We start from the raw sequence: 27,269 nt of genomic DNA on the forward strand, positions 1-27,269 counted from the left end.
CTGATGGAGGTTTAAGGTACAAGGGACGGTTAGTGGTACCTTCTGCTGATAATTTGAGGAAGGATGTGATGACTGAGACTCACCACTCTGAGTTCTCTGTTCATCCAGGAGGCGATAAGATGTATCAAGATATGAAGCGGCAGTTTTGGTGGGCAGGTATGAAGAGGGACATTGCTCTTTTTGTTTCTCAGTGTAGTACTTGTCAGATGGTTAAGATTGATCATCAGAGGCCACCAGGAGCTCTACAGTCACTACCAATTCTGGAGTGGAAATAGGAGAGCATATCTATGGATTTTGTGGAAGGGTTGCCAAATTCTTTCAAGGGGCATAATTCCATATGGGTCATTGTGGATAGGTTGACCAAGTCAGCTCATTTCTTGCCTATTTGCACTGACTATACTTCGGAGTAGTTGGCGAGGCTTTACATTTCAGAGATTGTGAAGCTACATGGCATTCCATTGTCTATTATATCGGACAGGGATTTGAGCTTTGTATCTGGATTTTGGAAGAGTTTTCAGCAGGCTTTAGGTACGGAGTTACACCTTAGTACTGCTTATCATCCTCAGACTGACGGACAGACTGAGAGGGTGAATCAGATTATGGAAGATATGCTTCAGTTGTGTGTTCTGGATTTCAAGGGCCACTGGGAGGAATATTTGCCACTTGTGGAGTTTGCTTGTAACAATAGTTTCCAGAAGACTATTGGGATCGCACCTTTTGAGGCATTATACGGTTGACCGTGTCGATCACTTGTTTGTTGGATGGAGGTTGGAGAGAATCGATTCTTAGGTCCTGAGTTTATCAATGATACCTCTGAAAAGATTGCTCTTATTTGAGATCGCATGCGTACTGCCCAAAGTAGGCAGAAGAGCTATGCTGATCGTCGCACTCGTGCTTTGGAGTTTCGGGTTGGGGATCAGGTTCTTCTCAAAGTATCTCCTATGAAGGGTGTTATGCGCTTTGGGAAGAAAGGGAAGTTGTCTCCGCGGTTTGTCGGTCCATTCATGATTACGGATCGAGTGGGAGCTGTGGCTTATCGGTTGGCACTTCCGGATAACTTGGATTGCGTTCACAACGTGTTTCATGTTTCCATGTTGCGAAAATTTCTGCGCGATGAGGATCGGTATCAGTATATCGATGTTGAGGAGATTGAGTTGCAGCCGGATGCAACTTATTTGGAGCCACCATGTCATATTGTTGACTGTCGGGATCAAATCCTTCGCAATAAGGTTATCCCTTTGGTTTGTGTGCAGTGGAGTCATCACAATGAGGTTGAGTCCACTTGGGAACGGGAGGATGTTATTCGCTCGCAGTTTCCTGAAATATTGGAAGAAGGTTAGAGCGAATTCCGAGGACGGAATTCCTTTTTGTTAGGGGGGAAGATTGTAATACCCCTAATTTTAAAAGGATAGTCTCGGCATTTATTTATTATTTTTATTGTATTTTTGCGTGATTATTTGGTTTAATTATTTTTATTTATTAATTTTATGTGACATGTATTTGGTTGGCATTTATTGTTTAAGTGGTTTTAATTGTTTAATTATGAATTTTATTTTCGTTAATTGTTTCTTGTTTTCTTTTATTGGGTTGTGTATTTAGTTATATGTGTATTTTCTGTAATTGGGTTAGTTGGTCTTTCTAATGTTTAATTGGTTTATTTAAATGTTTTAATTAGATTAAATTATAGACTAAATTAGTATCAGTTATTGTAGTAAAATAAATTAATAACTGGTCTAATTTTAAACAGTAGGGTTCCCTAAGAGGTTACGCGTATGTAGCCGAGTATCTTATAACCTAGATAGCTTTATGAGCCGACAGTGAGTATAACCTAGGTTTTTATGGGCCGAGTTATACATGGATTAGGGTTTAATCAATAAGCTTATAAGTATGTGTGTCACGGTGGTTTAGGGTTTTAGAATAATTAAACGTAATTTCTGTAAAAAAAAAACAGAGACCGTGGGATACAGAGGGAGAATAGAGAGAGATAGGAGAGGAAGGATAGGTGGGAGCAAGGTAGAAGGAACGTGGGTTTGTGGAATAGCAGTGGGGACTTGAACGGGCAATATAAAAACTGGAAATTTAGAGTTTCAAGTCTGAAACTCAAAGGCAAGTTTTTTTCTTTCTCCTTCTCTTTGGCTCGTGTTCTGTGCACCTAGATAATCTCTAGGGTTTAATCAATCAATAACTGGAAGATATATGTTTAATATATGTCATATGAACGATCTGTTTATGTTGAAAACCGTTTTGTTACAGTTCATGCATGGCTCGTTTCAGTTTTCTGTTCTTTAAGCATGTTGCTCTGTTGTAATTCTAGTCTTTGGATTATGTTTTTTTTAACTCTGTAAATGAACCATGGGGATGTTATTGGGATTGATATAAGATTCATAGGTTCAGTGGTGAAGAGGAACAGAGGGTTCAGTAGAGACTTGAAAGTCTCTTAATCCTGTTCCAGTATTGTTTTCCAAGCATGCTAGTTTAAGTGGCTTGATTAAATTCTGTAATTGTTTTCAAAATTATTGTGAACAACCTTGGGGGATGCTTCTAGACTAAATTAAGACTCCTAAGATTAGTTTTAGAAACCAACAGAGTGGTAGGAACTGATCAGAGAGGGAGCAGACGGACTGAAACGAAGCAACGGGGACAGAGGCTCTCAAAGGAGGTGAGAGCCGGCTCCCACAACAAGTAGAGCCAGCTCTAAGGGCTCCTAGAGCCGGCTCTAGGCTGAAAGAGCCTGCTCCCAAAATTTGGAGCAGGCTCCCTCTCCAATATACGATTTTATTTTATTTTATTTTTTTAGTTTTTAAGGTACTGTTTAGTATTCTGGGCATTGTTTGAGCTTCTGGATGTTTCTAATGGATTGTGGGGACTTTACAGAGGATTTAATTACTTGATTTTAAGTGTGATTAAACTAGTTGATGCATGGTTTAAGTCTCTAAGATAAAAGATAAAACAGTATAAAAGCGTATGACTTAATACACTGTTATCGGATGGGACGAAATAAATTGTTTAGGTTAATTTAGCAATTTGTTGGACTATAATAAGATTATAGAATTTGTTCTAAATGCATGATAGAGTCATTGATATATTGGATTGGGTCTATGCATGCTTTGGATGCTAGTTGTGTAAACTATTAAACTGTTTCCTGCAACTACATGGTTTAATTCTGGGATTTAAATTGCTGAAATCTTAAATACTTTTCTGCAATTATTTGGATGGTGGTTTTTGGTCTGTAAATTATTGAACTGTTATATATGTTGTAATTTACATTGATATGGAGGATTGTATGTACCGGTATGGGACGGTGACATACTAAGGACAGTTTAGCTCAAAACGCATAAACCTAACCTATTGGATTAATGGAATGGATTAAAAGATATCAAAATCCTAATTGTGACTAAGTCAGATTAGCTGTAACCAAGTTGGATGACTTCCTGGATTAACGGATGGTAGTTAAGTCATATCAACTGAATAAGTTGAGTGACTAACTAGTTGGTTTACTGTATGTCAGTTTAATAAATAGCTGAATTACATACCCTGGATTTGGACGGACTTTATATATATGTTTATGGTACCACGAGTTAAGCTTAAGTCTCAGACTCATTGGTTAGGGTGCGTATATGCGGTGGATGCGTAACTGGTTATAATAGGTTGAGGTGTACCCTGTTAGGTCTAGGTACTCATGCCCACCTTTAGGTGCGTATTCGCATGTTGCCTTCTATTCAGGTTGAGACCCCTATTATAGACTAGTGAATGTCCCTTAGTGTGGATATATTTATACGTATGGACTAGATAGATATTGTGAGGTGTCTACGGTGTATCTGCGTATCGGGTCACTGTATGGATTGCAGTTAGATTAGAACTTGCTCGTGGGTCTGACCCACTCCTTCATTATTCTTTTCAAGTACAGGACGGTTCCAGCCTTAGAGCTTGATCGTGCTTGTCGAGGACAGTCTCACCTTCATCTGATTATGTAGGACTTCTCTCGATGTTTCTAGCATTATCTATTTTCAATTTTCGGTTTCAGTTGAACTTTTCGTTAGGGGTCCATCAGTGGATTCCCAAGTTGTAACCTTGAAGTTTTGGAGGATTGGAGTTTCAATTTTCAGTTATACATGGAGGGTTTTATTATTATTATTTCTTTCAGCTTTATTCTATCTTTATTATTTCTCTTTGTCATCTGTTTTCGTTTTAAAATACTTTAATTGTTTGATACTCCCTCGGGTTTGGGCCTGGGCCTGATCAACCCGTGTCTCGGATCCGAGGGGTATCACAGTTCTCCTTACCTGATTAGTGTATTTAGTTCTTTAAAGTTTTTCTCCCGGAACGGAGCTCTCAACGACTGCAACTTCCACCAGCGTTCCTTAAGCAATTTGATAGAGTTTTACCTTCCAAGTCTATAATTAGGAGTTATGCAAGCAAATCGTAGCGGGTTGAAGTGAGAGAGGTTAACAACACAAAATATTTTTACAAGGGTTGGCATGAATTTATGGAAGACAATTCACTAGAGTTCGAAAATTTCCTAGTATCTTATTATATATACTAAGGAGACTTCCTAGTATTTTATTATATATGAAGGAAGAACATTTGCTGGTTGAAGACAATGGCAAGCAGCAAAATCCTATACGTCGGAGGGGTCTCATGGCCTCATGAAGTGTCGTGAGGAGTTAAAAATGGAATAGTTTCAAATATGAGGAGTTAAAAATGGAATAGCTTATAATGCTATAATAAATAGAAGCCAAATAATAGCAAAATAAATACAGGGTACATTTGTAGAAACACAATCAAAAAGTTTATTGACGGAAAAATAAATACACACTTGAACACATTGAAAAATAAATACACACCAAATCTCGATGAAGGTGACGATGATTATATGCCAGGTTAGTTTTACATAAAAAAATGAACCATCAATGTGAGGAGTTAAAAATGGAATAGTTTTGAGAACGATTGAGAATGTAAAACAACTACTTTCAATCCACGCATCTCTTAACGAATACTTTCGCTCTATATACTTTCGGTCCATAAATCAACAACTGAGATTTACTAGTGCTAATGTTATGGTTTTGTTCATATGGCATATGTCTATTTATAGAGCCCAATTCACAGACATGTGAATGAGTTTTACCCATATCATGATTTGACAAAAGGGACTTACACATCTCTCTCTTTGGCATGATAGGGGTGTCTTCATAATAGTTCTCGTGTTATACAACTACACCACTATTTTTAACTTTACCCATGTGATGATAAGATGAGAAAGTGGATTGGTTTTGTGTATCTACAAGAGATGATTTTTTCAGTGAGAGTCATATTTTGTGACTAGCCATGTGATTGAAAAAAAAGCCAAATAATTTGAAGTGGCCTTAGACCATGGCAGATAAAGATGAATGGTCACATCCTCAAGAAAAAGCCTTAGTGTTTGAAAAAGTTATAAATAGTGGCATTGTTGTCATGAGGCAGAGTATTGACATCCCTATTTGTAAGTGCAATTTACTCATCTAATGTTTTTATTTTAACAAAACTATTATAATATTAATTTCTTTTTTAAATAGATTTCTAAGTGCACTTTGATTATGTAGTATCTTTATTTTTTCTCATATTTGATCAAAGCTATTAAAAAATCTATATGTCAGATGTTGCAGGAATGAGAGCATTTCCATTGCAAAGAAGATGCATAAGGATCCAATTGAAGTTATTCAAGCCATTACTAATGATCCAGACTTATAAGTTACTTCAGAGTTGTCAGATTATTCAGATCCATGGGATGATGACTTTGTAATTCCACCTCCCCGTTATTGCTCAAAAAAACTTAGAAGTTGAGTTTAATTTTATGCAGTATTTATATGAAATGTATGAATCTTTACTAATTTTATGCAGTATTTTTATGAATTCCACCTCCCCGTTATTGCTTAAAAAAACTCAGTCCTTAAGATTTACTAGTGCTAATGTTATGGCTTTGTGCATATGCCATATGTCTATTTACAAAGCACAATTCACAGACATGTGAATGAGTTTTACCCATGTGATGATTTGACAAAAGGGACTTACACCTCTCTCTCTTTAACAGGAAGTGGGGTGTCTTACATAATAGTTCACGTGTTTATGCACCTAGCACCACTATTTTTAACTTTAGCCATGTGATGATAAGATGAGAAAGTGGGTTGGTTTTGTGTATCTACAAGAGCTGATTTATTCAGTAAGAGTCCTATTCTGTGTCTAGCCATGTGATTGAACAAAAAGCCAAATAATGTAAAATAGCCTTACACCATGGCAGGTAAAGAGGTATGGTCACATCATCAAGAAAAAGCCTTAGTGTTTGAAAAAGTTATAAATAGTGCTATTGTTGTCATGAGACAGAGTATTGACATCCCTATTTGTAATTACAATTTACTAATCTAATGTTTTTATTTTAACAAAACTATTATAATGTTAATTTCTTTTTTAAATAGATTTCCTCCTATAAATTATTTATATCATTTGGATAATCTTTAAATTATTTCATCCATCACTTTTTCAAGTTGTGCATGAATGGTGTTTGCCTATCACTACAACAAAAAATTCATTCTACATTAAAAAAATTCATCATTTACTAAAGTTCCAAAACAATTCACCGTTCATCAATGTTCCAAAACAGGAACAAAATCCATTTGTCAAGAATATCATCAATTTCCTAGCACTACTGTTTAGCAAATTTATAAACCTTATAGCACTTGAGTTTCAGTCTGCACTTGTCAAAAAATCACCTCATTGTCCATGGTACAAAATCCAAGAAGTAGCTGCATCACACAAGTCTCAAATTTAGCATGCTAATCACAAAAGAGAAAGAACAAGATTGTCATTTATGAATCAAATAGATATCATCATCATTGACAAACAAAATGTTGCGAAGAAACTACTACCAAAACGTACGAACAAAATAACATACATAAATAAACAAAACCAAGACAAGAGAGACTAGTGCTAATTTGGGCATTTGGCAACTTAATTCCGCCTACTCCTGATAAACAATACTGCTTTCCCATACAATTAATTTGGGTAATGGAGGTCTAAATCCCCGTGACCCGCCTAATTTTATTCCAAAGGTTTTGTATTTTCATGTAAATTTTGGTATACACCCAGAGAGACCAATTAATTATATTGGATTCTCAACTACAGGTATAATTTAACTTGATTATCAGTGAACAAGATATGTAAGTAGTAATAGACTAAATAGTAAAGGGAACCAAGATCCAGTTTAGGATATTTTTAGCAAGGGGTAAGAAAACAGGATCATAAAAGAACTGGACAAAGAAACTACAACTATATTTCACGATTATAAGAAGTTAAACATCACCTTTTGAGTCTTTAATTTCTTTAATAACCCTACTTCGGGATCACTCCTACACCAACACAGTTTTTTTTTTTTTTTAGTAGTTTCTTCAGCAGTATCCTAAAGCCATCATCCATACCAAGACAGTTTTTGGTTTCTTTTAATTTTCTAATACAGTTGTCAAATTAAAGTAAATTTAAAACGACGAACCGACATTATTTTTGTGGTCCAAAACAAAATCCTCTCTCATTAAATTAAGGTCACATAATTCTAAAGTTCTAGCTTGTCTACTGTCTTTAATGAATGGTTGAATTTTAGGAAGCGAATATCTGGTTTCTCACTACAAAATAGGTCAACTTCTTATAATAAGCTATGAAATCAAGTGATTCCTATCAATTATCCATTCCACAACTGGTTTTAGGAAAACACTAACCCCACCATAAGCGTGACTCATCCTCCCATTCCAACCACCTAGTAATGAGATGGTGTCTAGACATTTATAATTCACAGCTGCTCACAATTGATCACATCAATTAATATCAATGCACTAGATGAAGCAAGAGTAGGCTCAAATGCTTACATAACAATAGAAGAGACGACATATCAAAATGTATTATGCTCTATAAGTAATTATAACCCTTATACCTAGGGCTGTAACTTGGGCTGGCTAACCCAGCCCAACCTAAGCCCAACTCAGAAATTTTAAAATTGAGGCTTTAAATTCAGAAATCGGGTTTATGTTCGGGTTGGATTTTGTCAAAATCCAAACATATTCGAGTTGGGCTGGACTCAATCCGAGCAAAATCCAAACATATTCGAGTTGGGCTAGACTCAACCCGAACCCTAAATTTTTTCCACCATTCTAATTACATATTATGGCTTTTTCAGTTTTTTGTTGTTTGGAATCCATATTGTTCATAAGCATGGGTAAGGGACTTGAGGACTTGGGACCTGTTTGGACCTTGTAATTTAGCAAAATCAATGATGGGAAACTTGAGATTCAGCTGAGACTGGTGTATTTTGAAGATTAGGCAAGGCAATTTAGTATTTTTGTAGGTACATAATAAAAAAATAATAATAATAATTTAGTGGGGCAACATGTCTGTGCCGCCAATATCCAAGGCATAATGCACACATATACACCTTGGTCAACAAATATTAGCAATCCATATCAGCAATGTACTCACATTTTTTGACCAAAACAAAAAAAAGTAGCCTATCTCAAACACAAACAAAACTCCACTTGACTTTTAGTAAAATTCTTTAGCAGCTAAAATCAGTCTTTCATTTTTCTCACTTATTATCGGCAACAAAATTAAATAAAATCTCAAAAACCAATTCTAAACAATGGACTATACTAATTAAATATAATATAAATAAAAATAAAAGTTCATGAAAATATTATATATATATATATATATATATATATATATATATATATAGGAATTGATGAAAAAATACATACTCTGAAAATTTTAAGAGTCGTGGCTTAGCATTGATCGTTTGGTTTAGAGAGCGAAATGTTGTAACTGAGAAACCCTTGAGAGAGAGAGAGAGAGAAGCGAACGGGGTGTTTTTATGTATGTATGCGTCAAAGAGAGAAGGAAAGAGGAAGATGACGCTAACGTGGAAGAATATGATTCGTTTGATGGAGACTGATAACGCGGAAGACGAAAAAGGGTCTGCTGATAGGGAGTGTTTAAGGACGAAAAGGGATTGATTTTTGATACGGAATGTTAAAAGACGAGTTTGGACTCTGGCATTCTCTATACTTTCCCAAAAATCAGAAAAAGTTTTTACGTCATTCATTAATACACGTGTAGCGCGGGCAACGTGAGAACTTGCATTTACGCTTATTACAGTTTAAATGTACGAAGAACGTGAGAACTTGCATTAACTCATTAAACAACATATCAATAACTTCTCCTCCACAACAATTAATCAAAACCTCCACATACGATGATCCCATACTCCCATGCTTTCAACATTATAAAACAAGAAATAAAAATGGCCTCCACATGGGCCGATGTAGCAATAAGGTAATAAAGTTCAAGATACATCACAAAATTGGTCACTTAAAGGCATGTGACCCCCCCCGAGTATGAGTATAAAAAGCATTACAAATGTGCAATCATAAAAGAATTTTATCGAACATAAAGACCATATAACTTACAAATTTGATGTACTTGATAGCCATGCAATCGACGCTCCCGTTGTTGTCTTTTCCCAGCCCCTAGCGGGAAGACTACATTTGAACTACATGCAAATCAATTAAAGAAAATATAACACCAAAATATTGTACAAGTGGAGATGGTTAAATGAAAAAACTCAAAAATAGGGGACATATGAGCAGACAACTTTTTTATTAGGCGCTAGTAACCAAAAGCAAGACTCTAAACAAAATAAATAAATAAATGGGGTAACACTAGTCAGCCAAGATTATAGCAAAATCCTTTTTATTACTGTTTCTTTATTTTTTTACTTTTTTAATTGATTGGACTATTTGGACCACCAAAAATCAAAAGGAAGCCCAAAAATCTATTTGAAACAATTTTTCCCAAAAATACATACTTCCCTTTGAAAATTCAATAAAAAAGAAATTCTCAAACAATTTGCATGAAACCAAGTCCATTGGAAGCTTAAACACACAATTTTTCTTCTATCAATTTAAATCAATAAATTTTCTTACCGATTAAATCAGGTTTGATGGAAAAGATAGGAAAGATTCTGCTTACAAAACAAGGATCACAGCATGTTAAGATCAACTTCAAAAATCCATACTAATTTCAAAATCCAATCAATTTGAGCCAAAATAAAAACCTGTAAACTCATTAATAATAACTGATATCAGATAATTTGCAGTGATTATTGTCAATTATGCTCGTGAGTTTGAAACGTATTCGTTCACGTGATCTTTTACAGGTTTTGGACATTTAATAGAGAAACAAACAAGTCTTTTTCTTTGTCATTGTATAAAAAAGAACAAGTGATAAATACCAAAAAGTGCCATACATACCTCATCGGTTCGCAACACAACAAATTGGTCTCTGTTGGTTATATGTGACAACACCTCACTTCAGGGACGGATATAAGTCCAAAATCCTTAATAAAGTAGTCCCCAAAGGCTCTAGACATTGCCAATCTGGGGCATTCCTCATTCGGCAGCCAAATTTTGTGCACCACAGGCTTGTCGTTTAAACTGAACACTCTCCCTTTGTACTGATTTATCCATTCAGCCTCATCTATCAAACAATGTTGATAATGTAAACACAATGTTCATATAATTTTTGAGACACAGAGAAAGTGAGGAAGAGAGAGACTCACGAGGTAAATTGTGGTTGAAATAATAGTAAGCTGAACAGGCACCAAGCTGCCATCTCCGGTTGTGATAACCAATACAGCACAAGAATCACTCACATTTGCTATAAATATATGTTCACCCAAAATATTTCAATTTAGGATAATAGGAAGATCAGCTCTGGTACAAATTTTGGGGAAAAATATATCTGTAACAATTCTCCATTAAAAGATATATAAAAAAAGATAAACACTAGATTTGAACTTCAAAAAGCTATTTATATTAATTGACGCTCTCTGGCACGCATACGATAAATTAGACACCTGAGAATAGTTTATGCGAATAAGTATATTGCATGCTCTGGCATTGTGAGGAAACAAGTCATAATGACTTTAATATGATGTTATTTTCCTAGCCTTCTGTAAGCATGTAACATGTAAGCTCGTCCATTGTCACATAATCCCATAACCTCCTTGCTTTCACGACCCTCCAGCTGCCAGAAAACTCACACACCTATGATTTTTAAATAACACTCCACATGAGACTCATACGAGGACCCATGAAAATAATTTCAATACCAAAATAAACCACCAAAGGAATAATACAGATTCAACTTAGAATAAGTTACATCATACTTAGAAATGTTTTCTAAATAAGTTAGAAATACTATCACAACATAGTTATACTAATGCAGTAGCGGAGCTCCAAGGAATTAATAGTAATTACAAAATAATTCCATATTTAAGGCCTTAACACCTTACAAAATAACTCCACTAGAATTAGCAATTATAAAACTATTCTATCCAGGTATAGGAGCCTTGCACTTTCGACGATTATAACCATTCTCGCTGCATCGCGAACAGTGTAACGACCTTACATTTTGAAATTGTGATTCGATTCATTTAATACGAGGTCGTCCAGGGGGACGTGTTACCGCAGGAGGCCTAAGATGGGAAGCACCTTCACCGTCAGCAGCAGCAGCAGCAGTAACAGCAGCTGGATTCGGCATATCATGCATGGGGACAGAAGACATGAGATGTTTGCATAGTTTTTGTTGTGTTTCAACCCTAAACCATGGATCAACCATCTCATAATTATTTAAAGATAATTCATGGATGGCATAACATGCATGCGAACAAGGAATCCCACTTATGGTCCACTTTAAACAACTACAAGAATTTTCACTGCCAAATACCACCCTGAATGGTTTTCTGTCTCGATCATATATTGTACACTCAGTAGGCGAAACACGCATCGACTGAAAACCAAGTGCTAACTCTTGCTCTTTTTGGATTTTCTCCTCAATACGATCCCCAACCGGGATAGTCCACTTCTGAACATCCAAACTCTTTTGGTTTAAAAATTTGTTGAGTCTTTGTATGTGTGTATCCATCAGCCTTGTGATTGAAAAAACCCTCTCTTCTTTCACCCATGCATTGAAGGACTCTGCTTGATTGGTGTATAATTTATCCCAACGCTTGGAAGTAAACAAAGCATTTGACCAATGTTCAAGTGAATTCGCCAAAACCCAATCGCACAACTCCCCTCGAAATACCCGCATGGTAGCCAATGCATTCTCATACTCATCTACAGTTCGAACATATGCAATTTTATCGAGTAATTTTTTTGCATGCTCTTTACCCGAAGCCCTCAATCCTAAACTTTGTCTCCCAAGAATGGATGTAGAAAAATTCGCCGTTAGGTAACGAAGACGCCATGAGTGGTACTGGGAGCCAAAAATATCTCTAATACAGCTTATTAGGCTCGGATGCGTGTCGGTTAAGATTGTCACAATGCGACCATCTAGAATCTCTTTCACCTTGCTCAAGAACCAATGCCAATCATCATCATTCTCAGAAGAAACAACAGCATACGCCAAAGGCCACAAGCCATCATTCGCATCGAACCCCGTTGCACCAAGCATTGTTCCTTTATAATTGCCACTCAAGTGGCAAGCATCGATTGCTAACATGAGCCTGCAATAGTTGATGAAACCTCGTATGGAGCACCCATAAGCTACAAACACTCACTTAAATCTCCTATCATCCGTGCACTCCCACGATGTAATTGTCCCGGGAATATATTCTGCTATTCGTTCACACAACCACGGGACTAAAATATAGCTATCCTTGGGATTTCCCTCAATGATATGACGTGCACACTCCTTAGCTCTCCACGATTGCATGTAAGTCATTTTAGCAGAAAATTCACCCTTTATGTCTGTGGAAATAGTCTTGGGGGTGCATTTAGGATTGTCCCTAACCTTGTTCACAATAGCTCAACCCATTTCCTTCGACCAAAAAATGGCTTTATAATCTGAAATGTCTTGAGCAGTGTGAGTGTGAACATTATTAAACCGCTTGATTCTCACTATATCACCACTTCCTTCACAACCAGCTGACAATTTCCATGGACAATTATTAACCTCGCACACAACTCTATAATATTTTCTGCTATTGTCCAAGTACTTGAACCGAAAATGATTACGAAGACCAAACAAAACGAGTGCATCTTTGAAATCATTTGGGCTGTCAAAAAGCTGATCCACGCAAAGAATGTCATCAATGTGTCGGAAAGAATCCCAATGCGCATTTATCGGAGGAAATGAAGACGTTGACGCAACACTTTGCGGAAGACCAATTGGCGATGTGGCTTCAACAAATTGTCTACAAGTGGATAAAAAGGTATATGACTTAGCATGGGACCACTCACTACAAGCATCACTCTAAATCCAGATTCTCCCGTCATCCTCAAAAGTTCATTCTTGTTAGATTCGGTGGTATAATATATGACTTTACCACTCATGTTTGAAGATGAACGTTGTTGTAACTCATTTATAAATGATTCATATGTTGTTGTTGTTGTTATCATAAAAGGGTCTATGACACCGCCAATGTATGTAATTTCCCCATTCTCATTTTTGTCAATTTTCCCATCAAATCGACAATAGCATATAATTTGTCTCTCATCCATTTCTCCAACTGCTTCGAAAATTGACTCATTAGTTAAAAAAAAAAAAAAAAAACTAAATATGAAGTTCAAAAAATAATGAAATATAAAAAATTAAATATCATAATTATATAATGTAATTTAGAGATCTATTTACAGCGAAACACTACCAATTCCCTCAATAGGGATAGGCGGTGTCAAGATTAAAGTTTTCCTAAACACACACTATAGACCTTTTTCAAATCAAAATACAACCACAAAATCAATGCCATTGATTACTAGATAATTGTATCACTATGTGTACAACAAACATATATACAAGATGAGGGAGATTATGAGATGAATTGAGAGTCAAATGGGACAATATAAATTGAAAATAAAAAATTGCGAGTTAAATAGAGAGAGAGCAGAGTGTTGAATATTTTTCACACACATAATTTATATGTGTAAGTCTTGAAAATGGGGGAGACAAGTACAAGGGAATGTTGGAATAATAAATTAATACTAAATATATATATTTTTGATAAATTAATACTAAATATATATATTAAAAAAGCCTCATTTATAGAGTTTGCTAGCTTTTGCATCAATCCTATCATGTGTGTAGATGCCTAAAGACACATTACACAGAGGTATACTCTACATGCCATTTGAGAAAGAGGCAACAATCTTGAATAATTCTTGATCTAAATTGAGTTATAATAATTAATTATACATAAAAACTAATTGGACTACCTATGTGTTGGTGGCTTTGAATTTTAACTCCTAAATTCCTAGTTAAAGATTTAAGACTATGGAATGAAGAAATAGAATATGTGTGTGTGTATATATATGCATATAATGTGTATATGTATATACACACACAACACTAGATCAAACTTAGAAGAAGTAATTTAAATATATAGAGAATGCTATCGTTAACAAAGGTTGGAATTTGAATAACTGACCAACAAATGATTTTCACACATCACCCATTATGACAAAGAAATATTATTTAATATAAAATACCCATCTATTACGTTGGATTATGATTTATAAATGTATTCAAATGAACACTTGCTGCTCATTGTTATCTTTGGAGTTTAGGAGATAAAAGAAAGCTTTTTAAGGTTATCCTTTCCAACTTTTCTTTTTCTTATACACTTTGTTTTCTTCTGCTTAATGAAGTATGCCTCCAAGATCACATTTTTTTGAGTCATTTTGACAAATCCATTAAGAGAATAATAATCCACATCAATGGAGCACTGTTTATTTAATTTGCTTTAAAACTGGGGTCCACATTCCACAATGATGAGCAGCAAATTAAGATAAATGGGATGATGAAACCTATATGCTACATACTCAGTCCAGCAGGAAATGATTGAACTATTGCCTACTTTGGTGTCTAGGGCAGGCTAAAAGGTCTCCATCTAATTTAATTATTTAAAAATTGCTAAAATTTGAAGAAATTAGTATAGTATTGGTTATCTAATTTTAAATGATTTAGCGACGTTAAATAAATAAAATCTAAAGGTCCTAATCCACCAAAATCCAAACTTGATCTCAAATTTTTTATAACCATTTGATATCAAATTTTTTGGATTTCCATGTTGAGACTAATCCTACAAGGCTCGTAAACTAATCCAACAAGTCCACCATCAAATACTTATATATGTTTTTTTCTTTTTTCAAAAGCAAAGGAGCATAGATTAATGACGAAAAGAAATAAAATCCAATTGCAATATGTTCAATATATACACACAGATATATATACATATGTGTGCATGTGTTAGCGAGTGTGTGTGAAAAAGGAATCAAGACGAAGGAATTGAACAGAAAAAGTTACGATTTGCTTATTGATCAGACAAAGGAATCTGAGCCATGTGTTATCATTTAGGGCTTAAGACTTGCTTCGATTGATGGCAAACTGGAGGAGGTTTGATTGAAAGTATATCAGTCTTTAATGAACAATACCACAAATATAAATATGCACATATTTCAGATTCATCAACAAAAATAATCCTAGTTAGTTGTTAGGATAATAAGACTTCAAAGCCACACAAGTGGCATAATTCATAATTCATCTAATGATAATTTATATGAAGTAAATTAAGTCTCTTCAGGTCTCTGACTTTTAAGCTGTTTCTCAACTGTGCCTTAGTTTTATTTGATTATAGGTTTTGATTTTTCTTTGTTCAGTAGTTGATTAATGCTAAGGATCAGCTGATATGCTGAGTTGGTGGTATGTTGCACCGTGGCAGAATACTCTAATTGGTTTAATATATTATCTTGCACCAGTATGTATTTAGTAGTTCTGCTTATGTGAACAAATGATTCTTGTATGTGAACAAATAATTCTTGGGGACAGGCAGTAAAACACATTACCAATTAGGTTCTGCTGAGGATTTAGTCTGCAGTCATCAAAGAGCCTTGAATATATAGCTTGAATGAAAAAAGCTACCAAAACAAATAAAATCATTCTTCTTTGGCCCTTTGACTATGTGGGCATGGAAGATTCCTGTAAATAGTCTGGTTATCTTAAAATTGAACAAATTGTTAAGTTTTAGAATTCTTTCTAATAGGAACCATTTTTTCTTTTTTGTATTACTTACTTTTTCCACTTCTATTACCACCCTTCCCCATCGCGACTCAGCTTGAGTGGTATCTCATGTCGCTTCCAAATAAGGATTCAATTTCCATGTAAAAAATAATAGTAAAAAATTAATAAATTCTGACTCTTTTTGTAGGAGGATACAGATATAGCTGATTTTACATAGATGTTATTTTCTAACGGAGTGAATTGATACTACTCATAGCTATTGAGTAATATTGTGGTGTGTATTGGTTGTAACTGACAATGTGAATTTAAAATTTCAAATGGATATAACCATGGTCAGTATTAATGGTTTTAACTATATTTTGATATTTCCATTAAAATGGTATCTCTCTTTGATTTTGGATCATGTGTGTGGTTATGAAATTATGTGTTGATTTGTAAGGTTGCTTTCAGATTTGGACGAAAATAAAATGAAATGCTCTATAATTTGTTGATGTAATGAGCTTAAAAATTTAAAATTATATGCTTTGAATATATATCTATATCAGTCCATGGCAACTACTGCTTAATGATAAATAAGCCATGAAACTACTTTGATCATATGGAGCTTATTAGTTGCATCATGATTACTACTAGTTTTGTGTATGTGTTCCATTATGTACTAGTGAATGTGTGGTATTTAGGCCTATGGCCAGTGTGTGTGTGTTAAAATCATGTATAAACATACATATATATGACAAAGTCGTGTTATGTTTAAATATTTCAGCCCAACTCTTGTAAAAATCAGAACAAATTCATGTTGGTTTGGATGACTCCTAAAGGTTTTTTTTTTTTTTTTGGAAGGTTAAACAAGTATTATTATACCATTTCTCTCATGCCTTCTCTTTCTCCTTCAAAATCGAGGTATGTTAGGGTTTTCTCTCCCCTAATGGCACACGTGTTCTATGGACCTGTATTAGAGTATAGTTCACACTATGATTCTTAAGATTGATGTGCTTATTGACGGTCTAGTGCTGTTTCAATCTCCTCCTAACAGCACTTAACATTATCATAAACTAGATTTAGCTTAGCCATTTTGTCTTGAAGTTTTTCTTCAATCTCATTGGGAAGCTATTCATGTAGTGGCTGAAATATGTTTGTTTTTTTATGATCCAAACACACTCAAACAAACACCAAACAGTGACCAATAGCTAGCCGCAGAAGTTACAATAGGTGTAGCTAGCCTATGACAAGTGTGTTTGTGTTAAAATCTAAGTCATACAATTCTTTTTAACAGGTGTAAATCTAGCTCCCATTCTCACGATTTGTTTGTAATTTAATTTTGTTGCTTTTGCGCTCTATCTACCACTTTATACGACTTAGTATAAAACCAAATATAAATATAAACTTACTGAATTTTTCTGTTACTATCAAATACCATTAAAGCAAAATTACAAAATTAGACCCTCCTCACAAGAAACAAAATTTTAAGAATTTATTAATCATTCTAATCGATTGCAATAGGCTGCCAACATAGTTAATTGAGAGTCGATAATTCAAAGAGCATTTCATTTTATTTTTGTCCAAATCTGAAAGCAACCTTACAAATCAACACATAATTTCATAATTACACATATGATCCAAAATCAAAGAGAGATACCATTTTAATGGAAATATAAAAAAATAAGATGTTTGGATACAATTGAAAATCAAAAAATAAAAGTACATGAAGCACCAGATTTAAAATTGGATTCCTCATAAGTATAAATAATTCTTTGAGACTATGCTTTCATGAGTACAAATAATTCTTTGGGAGCTCCGAGAATTAGTGGGGTAAAACCATGTACATCTCGATTGCGAGAAAAATATATAATGCAACTAAAAGAGCATAGGCAGATTTAATAAAGCAATCCCCACAAAAATCTATAAACTCTACCATGTTTGAAGGCTTTTCTCTTAAAAAAGACTTTAGTAGTACTACACTTATTTGTTTCCCATTGAAAACTTTAAATCACCCATTAGCTGTTTTGATTTTGATTTTGATTCCTTTCCTGGTGCAAAGAGATGTAATATCCGTATTCACCTTCACATAAAGGTGGTGTCCTTGGTTTGATTGTAGTGCCAGAGTTTTGGACCAAAAAAATCAAATCCACCTCAAAGAGAGAGAGAGAGAGAGAGAGCTCTCTCATGTAGCCTTTTCAAAACAGAGCAAAATACAAAGAAATATTGTCAGTGTTCCCTCAACCTCTTCACTCCTCATTTATGAAACCTGTCTTTCTTTATTTATTTGACATCAAAGCTCTATCAAGTGAAATTCTCAACTCAACTCACAATATTATATATATATATATATATATATATATATATATATATATATATATATATAATATGTTTTTGGAGTAAGTGTTGTGATTCTGTACACAATAGGAGATTATTTATTAACTATTATTAGAAAATCAAACAGATAAAATGAGAAACTTTGGGAATACCCCCCCCCCCCCCCCCTAAGGTAGTGTGTTTAATTGTGGCATTTATATTAAGTCATCAATTTAATATGTACGTTCCACAATATATTTATATATATGCACGGGTGTAGAATATATTAGATAAAAAAATAAGCATGATGCATCTTAATGTTGATATTTATACAAAAAGTAGTGTTACTCTTCAATTTAGTTCTAACTTCTATTTCTACTTTGATTCCAAATAATGCAAAGAGGTGTCATATTCTGATCTGGTATAGAGAATGCTACTCAAAACCTAATTCTCAGAAAGCTTAATTTCTCTATTAAGCTCTCCTCTTCGCACTTCTTCAGCTCTCACTGCTGTTGGGGAAGTTCTTGAAAAATCGGCAAACTCTCTCTCATCTCCCAGAGAAATGCTGCCCAGAATTGACGAGAGTGGCAGGTTTTGCAACCCTAGAGCCGTCAGAGAGCTCACCTTGTATGTCCCCCTCTTACCAATTTTTGTTTTTCTGTGTGTGTATATATATAAAGAGTTCGGGCTATTTGTTTTGGTTCTTTGATGGGTTGAAAATTGCTTGAATTTCAATGTCAGGATAATTATTTATGCAGCGTGTTTAGAGGGTTATGACCCAATTCGGCTATTCGAGAAGAGAATCAATGCCCGAAAAGGTATTAGTATTACCAATGCTATGTCTTGTTTTATGACAATATGTTTATCTTTTTAGGTTTTTTTGCATCCCTTTGGATAAAACTGAATAAGTACTTAATTAATTTATTTATTATTATTTATATAACTGGTGTTTAGATAACTACCTACTGCTTTATATTTTCTCTTTTCCATCTCGTTAGAAACTAAATAACTTCTAAAGCATCAGTCTTGGACAAAATTTTGATCGAAATTTACTTCTTTCTTTCATTCTCTCTTTCTTTTCCCATAAATAAAATTTAGACGTAAAGGTCATATAACAGTTTTCCCATTATTGTTCGTGTCTTGTATTTTCAACTGAATTTGGGCTTAGGTATAAAGCAGCTTGCACTCTTCACCGGTTAGGGGGGGGGGGGGGGGGGCGCGGGGGGAACTTGTGAGCATATCTAGAAATTTGCTGTTTAAACCCATTCAAATTTTATGAACAGATGGTGAAGAAATCTTTTCCATTTCTGGTCATTGCATGGCAATATCTTAGACTAAATTTTTTAATCGTTCAAAAATGTTAACATATTCAATCAGTCTACTAAAAAGAATTATTTATCTAATTTATTCAAATGTTGGTAATTATCAGACACCAAGGCCATCACTGACATGCTCTAAAATGCTATGTTTCCCTAGTGAAAACATTTACCAAAGACTTCCAACCTTGTAAGATAAGGCACAAATCATAGCATAACCATGAAGATTTGTTACTTCATCTCTAAGTCACAGTCCAAAAATCCAAACAGAGTAGCTTCTTCCCTTTTGTTTTATATTGAGAACTAAAATCTTTATTAGTGATTCTTAACACCCAAGATATTAATCATGAAATTATTATAAAGCATTTTCATTTAATTGAACCAAACTCAAATTTTATATGTAATTACATTTCAACCATTAAACCACAACAAATATAGTATGTATGAAAAAACTGTTTTTAATTTAATATTGTAGAACTAATACTAGTAATCTTAAACAATTCTTTTATCAAGAAAATGCAAATGGGAATGTAGATTTCACAAACATTTGATAACAAGTGTCCCTACCCAAAGACTATCACATGCATGCCTCTTTACAGTTTACATTTATTGATTGAATCATAAGGTCTCTAGAGCAAATGACTTATGAAGATAGGATTTAAGCTTGTTACCTTGGCACAATCTAGTTAGCTAACTAGTGAAATCCAACAAAAAGCCTGTAGGCACCAAACGTACTGCCACTTGCTTCCATATGGTCCTAATAAATTTAAAGAACATGAATTATTTGGATTTAGGGACATTGAATCTCTACTATACACAGGCAGGCATTAACAGTACAACGTTTAAGTTTTAAGATCAGATTAATGTTCTATAAAAAAAATTCAGTAGGTAAGAATGCGTTATATTGTCGAAAAATAAAGGATATAAAACAAGAAGCTTAAAAAATACAACCAAAACTTTCAATAACAACTGAGAGGAAGCAAACAAAGAACTCCTGCAGCCCAAGAGTACAAACAACCTCTCATAATAATCTGGGTATGACCCACCCACCTAAGAAAACCCTAATTTTAGAAAACCCAATAGCCTACAATAGGAAAAAAAACACAAATTCAAGAACCATTACAACAAAAAAGCTTAAGAAACACCGAATCATCATAACTCAATACAAAATTACAGCCAAAAAAAGAAAAAAAGAAAAATTCAATTGAAACAATGAAAATGCACTGACAAATGTAGGGTTTTGAAGCTCATCGAGAACCCTTGATCCCTCTTCTGAGCCAAGTGTTGCTGCACTGAAAAGAAGAGTTGGGTTTCTCAATTCCTAGAGCGATGAAGCTAGAGAGGAGAGAGGGTGGAGGGACTGGCTTAGAAAGAGTTGTTGAGAAAGAGAGAGAGCAACGATGAGAGAGAAACGACTCTTGCACGAATGAGAGAGAGAATTCAGTGAGGGTTAGGGCAGAGAGAGAGAGGGGTTTGTTAATCGCTGCTGTTTACAGAGAAGGGGGGAGAGATAGGCCGGCATGAATGGAATGTGACGAGGAATTAGGGCTTGAAAATAGGTAAGTGTACACAAGGGTATTTTAGGCAACACATAAAATAGGAAGAAGGGTATATTAGGCAACAGAAATATGAAACAGTATTTTTCCATGTGCCACCTCAGCTTTTGGGTCAAACACATTTTAGAGAAACTTTGGGACTTTGACTCAGCCTCTAAGTAAATATGGTGCTCTAACCCCATTTATATGTAATAATCCATTTTTAATTCCTTATACATTTGGGTTCAAATTGTCTCTCCTCAATCATTTTAATTCCCTCTACCACCACTATCTTCCTCTATATATCAACACCATTAAACAAAATCCAACCACCATCCAATACCCATCGGCCACCAACACCTAGAGTTATAAATGAACCAGACAAATAGCTAGAGCTTGGCTAGTTAAGGTCTCGGTTCGTACTCAAACAAAATTTTTAGGCTCACCTCTCTGTTCGACTGGTTTGTTCTCAAGTTCGTTTAAAAGTTTGTTTAGAACTCAATATACTTATATATATATATATATATATATATATATATATTTCTTTTTGGAGGAATCTATGAACCACATAAAAAGAGACCCACTTACTAACCTAAATTGGCTCACTTTACTATATAACAGTCCATTATAATGAAATTGTTTAAAATAAGGATGAGCAGTCTCGCAGTAGCACTCACGAGCACCCCACTTTCAGCCACACGATAAGTCTTTCTAGAGATTCGGAACACTCCTTCCAACAAAAGCATTTATTTCTCTCTATTCTCACTGAGTTTTGTCCATTTAACCCAACCTTCTCTCTCCTATTAACTCTCAATCACTTTTCTCTTTCTCTCTCTTGTCTCTCTCTTTAAGGGTTCGTTTACTAACGCTTTCATTTTCTTATTTTTACTTTCTCAAAAAGAAAAATCATGATTTTGATTTCTTGAACTGAAATTGAAAGTGAAATAATGTTCAATAATTTATTTTACTTTTAAAATTTTGAAATCAAAAAATAGGAAGTAAGTTTAATAAATTTAATTTTATTTTCCTGTTATATTTGTCTTTCTAATTTTTTGTTATCTTTCTCTCTCTAAATTAATTACTATGTTTGCTTTGCTTGCTGCTACTTCCATCTCAACTCAAAGAAGAAGAAAAACAGAATACGAGTAGTAGAACAGAGAAGAAAGAGAGAGAAAGAGAAAGAGGAAGAATAGAGAAGAAAGAGAGAGAAAGAGAAGAGTCACAATACATCATTCTTTCTTGGTCATCTTGTGTGTAAGAGATGGGTAACACATAGAGGCTTCTTGCGTCTGAGATGGGAATTATTGTGTGCCAATGCCGGAATCCATGGAAACCAGAGCCTTGAATTTGGGTCTCCTTCTCGGATGCTGGAATCCATAGACAAACTTACTGGGACTAGAATTTTGGAGTATGAATTGCTTGTGGATGCGAATTTGGGTCTCCCTCTCCGATGCCCAATTGCCGGATTCCTTGCTTGTATCGTCACATCCTCGTCGCCGTTCGATCCGCCGATAATTTTAGTCCGGCCTCATCTTGGAGACATTCCTCGCCGCTTCAACACCTCCACCATCGCGAAACCCTCACTCACCATCACCCCCTCTCTGTGAATCCCATGTCGGCCCCATCGTGCTCTACACCAAAATTCTGGGCAGCTTGCAAAAACCAAAGAAGATTTCGGATGTGGCGATGATGGCGGTGGTTGTTGACGGCGAGGGTCTGCTTTCGGTTTGTTTGTTTGTTTTTTTTTTTTTTTTTGTTTTTTTTTCTGTGACTGAAGTTGATTTGGGTATATTAATCATTTTTAATGTGTATAAGAGAGAAGAGAGATGGTTGTGACAGTAGCTATGGTGGGAGGAGGTGGTAGTGGCAATGACCATGGCGGAAGAGATGGGGAGGAGGTGGTGGTGAGAGATGGTTAGAATATTTTTTTTATTTTTATAAATAGTGCTCCAGTAGAGAAAGTAACTTGTGTGAACAGTGTAGAAAATAGAGAAAGTAAGGATTTCTCACTTTCTTTTCTCTTCACAAAATTAGAAAAGTACTTTCTTAAAGTAAAAAAGTGAAAGTATTTTCTTGAACATAATTTTTACTTTTACTTCACAATTTTAAGAATTGACAGTAGAAATCAGAAATCATTCTTGTTAGTAAACAGGCCCTAAGTGCTTTTCTTTTTCTATTTTATTTTTTTCGAAAGTTTAGCCTTTTGTTTATCCCTTCCTCTTTATTGCAGTAAAACATGAAAAAGATTAAATTTCTCAGGCAAAAATGCTCTTAAATAGCCTGTAATGTTAAAAGTGTTGGAAACAAATATTGAGCCTCATAAAACTAGAACAGAAACAAGTAAATGTGGTTATAACTTCAAACATTGAAAATCTGGAAGGAATCAATGACAGTGTGCAATTTGTCTTTCATCTTTTCCCATCTCCTCTCGTTGGCCCCGTTGACACTGTGTAAAATTGCCCTGCGGCGAAAGAAGGCAATCTCAGTGAGAAAGCATATATATATATATATATATATATATATATCGCCTCTATCAACCAACCCACCACCGGAACAGTCATCGAACCCCACCATCCATAATTTCCTTGCTCGTCGCTAGATAGATGACTATTACAGCCGTTGTTCTTCAATTTTTTCACACCCAGTTCAAAGTCGTCCTCTCCGTCATCTGTTACTCTTCGCCGCCGGTAACAACAGACCCACCTTTTATCGGTTCCTTCTTTTGCCGCCTTGCCAACTCGCCGACCAACTTTATGGTCCTCACACGCAACCAATCTCTGGTCCTTCGCTTCACCGGACATCGAGAAATCCCCATGGTTGTCGTTCTTAAATTTATCGAGAAATCCCCATGGTCTCTGGTCCTCCACTCTTCTCTGACATTTTCTTTTTCTTCTTCTTCTATTAGGACGTCGCCTCCTTTAGCAGCTTCATTCTCCGCAGTTGTCTTCTTCTCAGTCTCGGGAGCCATTTTAGGGTGTGTTTGGATAGACAGGGGAGAAAAGAAAAGAAATGATAGTATTAGTTAGGAGAGAAAAGAAAAGAAAAGAAAGGATAGTGATAATTTTAATTCGTGTTTGGATAGATAGGAAAGAAAAGAAAAGAAAAGATAATTATTGTTGTTTGGATAACATAGAGGAGAGAAAAAAAAACGAAAGGATAGTGACCAAATTACTATCCTACCATTTCATAACCACTTCACATATTATTTATTTCCAAAATCTCACATAGGATATTTAGAATGTTTCTTTGTGATAGTTCAATACAATGGGTAGAAACAAAAGTAAAAAAGTACTAAGAAAAAATAAAAAAATAAAAATAATGAATGAAAACAAAATTAGGACATAAATGGAATAACTTTTCTTTATATTGATTTGTGCAGGGTATTTTTAATATTAAGAATTTACAACTTACTATTCCTCCCTATCTCTTCTTATCTTCTCAAAATAGGAGAGAAAACTCATAAGGAATAAGGAAGAATATCCTCTTTTTTCTCTCCAATTAGATTATCCAAACACACTTCCACATTATTCTTTCTTTTCTTTTCTCTCATTGACTTTCCAAATCAACTCTTCCAAACACACTTTTAGAGAGAGAAAAAAAAGTAATATGACTTATGAAAGTTAACCAGGAGAGAGAGCGTGGGTTAAAGAGACAAAAGTGGTGAGAAGAGAGAGAAAAAGAAATTTCTATTTTCTTTACTTGTCCTGAATCTCTAGAAAAACTCATCCTGCGGTTGAAAGTGGAGTGCTCTTGAGTGCTACTCAATAAGGATCTGAAATCGACAAAGAGTACCTGTACATTGATTCACCATTAGTTTCAAAGAATCTTACACAGCACGTGATGTCCTTGGGTCTTGTATACCAGTCAAAAGTACATTGATTTACCATTAGTTTCAAAGAATCCTACACAGCACGTGATGTCCTTGGGTCTCGTGTACGAGTCAAAAGTAACCTCTCGAGTCTTGACTAGTAGGTGCAAGTAACACCAACTCTCTTTAGATACATCACACTCCCTTTTCTTCCCTCTCTCATGTCTTGGAGAGAGAAACTTTAGAGAGAGAGAGAGTGAGGCCACCGGCCCTAGTTTGTGTCTTCTATTGTAAAGTTGTACACTTCGTTCATAATTTCTGCATGGCAACAGTAAGCTCTTCTTTGCCTTCCTAGTTAGACCTGCTATACACACACACACACACACACACACACATATATACCGTGTTTTTGGGACTGATTTTGTTAATGCTATTCACTAGGTTTGTTGTTATTACATATCAATATTCCGATTTTATGCCATCATAAGCTATTATTAGTAAATAGTACATTATAAGTATTAATATCAAGTTTTTAAATATTATATTGCGTGGATCCTTATAATTTAGGTAAGTCAAAAAATTTCAATGACAAAAAGGGATTTCATAGGATTGGGTGCTGTCGGCAAAATTTACCAAGGTATGTGTCTTCTAATGCATTTTACTATTTGTGTTATTGTCACATCTTAGTACTAAACCTTTTTTTTTTTTTCCCCTCATGTATGGATAAACACTTTATTAATTGTTGCTTTTCATTAAATAGATAGATCAATATTTGCACCATTATAACAAGTTACTTTAATTTCATATTACAAAAAAAAGCATGACATTTGAAATTTTTTTTTTTTGGGAAAGTAAGTTGTATTGTATAAATGAAAAAAAAATACACATAACAATATTTGGCTTGGCTAAATTTTTAGGCTCACCTCTTTGCTCGACTGGTTTGTTCTCAAGTTCGTTTGAAAGCTTGTTTAGAACTCAATATATATATATATATATATATATATATATATTTTCTTTTTGGAATCTATGAACCACATAAAAAGAGACCCACTTACTAAACTAAATTGGCCCACTTTACTGTATAACAGTCCTCCACATTCTTTGAATTCCTCCCAAGACAATTATCACATAATATTTTGAAAAGTAAAAAGCCCGTTACTTTTACTAGACCCAAGCCCATCTATCATTTAAATATAAACCTAACATTTCGTACGTTTCACGCTAAAGAGTGTGACAACCGCCGTAGCATCAACCCCCTACCTCTAAACAGCCGGGAAGCTCCGATTCTCGCCATCCACTGCACCACTTAAATACAGTCACGAGTAAAGACACTTAAATACACAGTCACGAGTAAAGATACTTTGATGAAGCAGGTTACCTGATCCTATCTAATAACTCTGATAAAATAAACACATTTTCACCCTCCTCAGAAAACAAACACACCAACATTCAATATTCACTGTCCGTTGTTGATCTCTGTTTTTGTAATCCGACGGTCATCAAGCGAAACACAAAAGTTACGACTCCTTTTTATACTTTCGCTCTCAGATCTCTCACAACCTCTATACCATCACACACTCGCTCCCTCTCACCTCTCTCTCTCTAGCTTTTCGCCATCAATGATCTTAATAAATTCCCAAATTTGAGAGGTACAAGCCGAAATCCCTTTTTTCCATCGATTGTATGTAGATCTAAGTAGATATTACAGATTTTGTAGCTAATAAATTTCGTTTTGTATGTTTATTCTTTCTGGCTCATAAATTTTGGTCTATATGTTTATTTTAGTATGTATTTTTACACAGGCAGTGAAATTTATGTTTGTGTGTTTTTGTATTGTTTGGGTAAATGAAGAGCCATTATCTTGTTGAAAGTCTCAAAGTCTTGAGACGATGAATAATTTTGGATTAATTACAATGACACCCCCTAAGGTTTACTCTAATGACAACTATATACAAGTTGAGCCATTTTTGAATGATGACACCCCTTGAAGTTTGCTAAAGTTAGCAAAGACACCCGAATTGTCCTTACAAATAGTGAATTGACATTATTGTCCTTTGACATATTCAATTACCAATTTGCCCTTCAATCAATATCAAGATTGTATTATCTATTTTTATAAAGTGACGCTTTTGCCCTTCAATCAATATCAAGATTGTATTCTTCCATTTTTCTCTCTCTAAACTTATTTTTTTGGGGAAAGTAATTTATAATATAAGTATAGAG

General features: G+C 34.8%; 1 protein-coding gene across 1 annotated transcript; it reads right to left on the minus strand.

Annotated features, from left to right (window-relative positions):
• Positions 1-11,505: 11,505 nt before the first annotated feature.
• Positions 11,506-12,531, minus strand: LOC132269767 (uncharacterized). The gene has a single exon (XM_059771018.1). It carries the CDS (start codon positions 12,529-12,531, stop codon positions 11,506-11,508), a length of 1,026 nt encoding a protein of 341 aa, XP_059627001.1.
• Between the last annotated feature and the right edge of the window lie 14,738 nt (positions 12,532-27,269).

Source organism: Cornus florida, unplaced genomic scaffold (genome assembly GCF_030987335.1).
Source record: "Cornus florida cultivar Cherokee Brave unplaced genomic scaffold, ASM3098733v1 CherokeeBrave_3.0.0_Hap2_Chr01, whole genome shotgun sequence".
Taxonomy (NCBI): Eukaryota; Viridiplantae; Streptophyta; class Magnoliopsida; order Cornales; family Cornaceae; genus Cornus; species Cornus florida.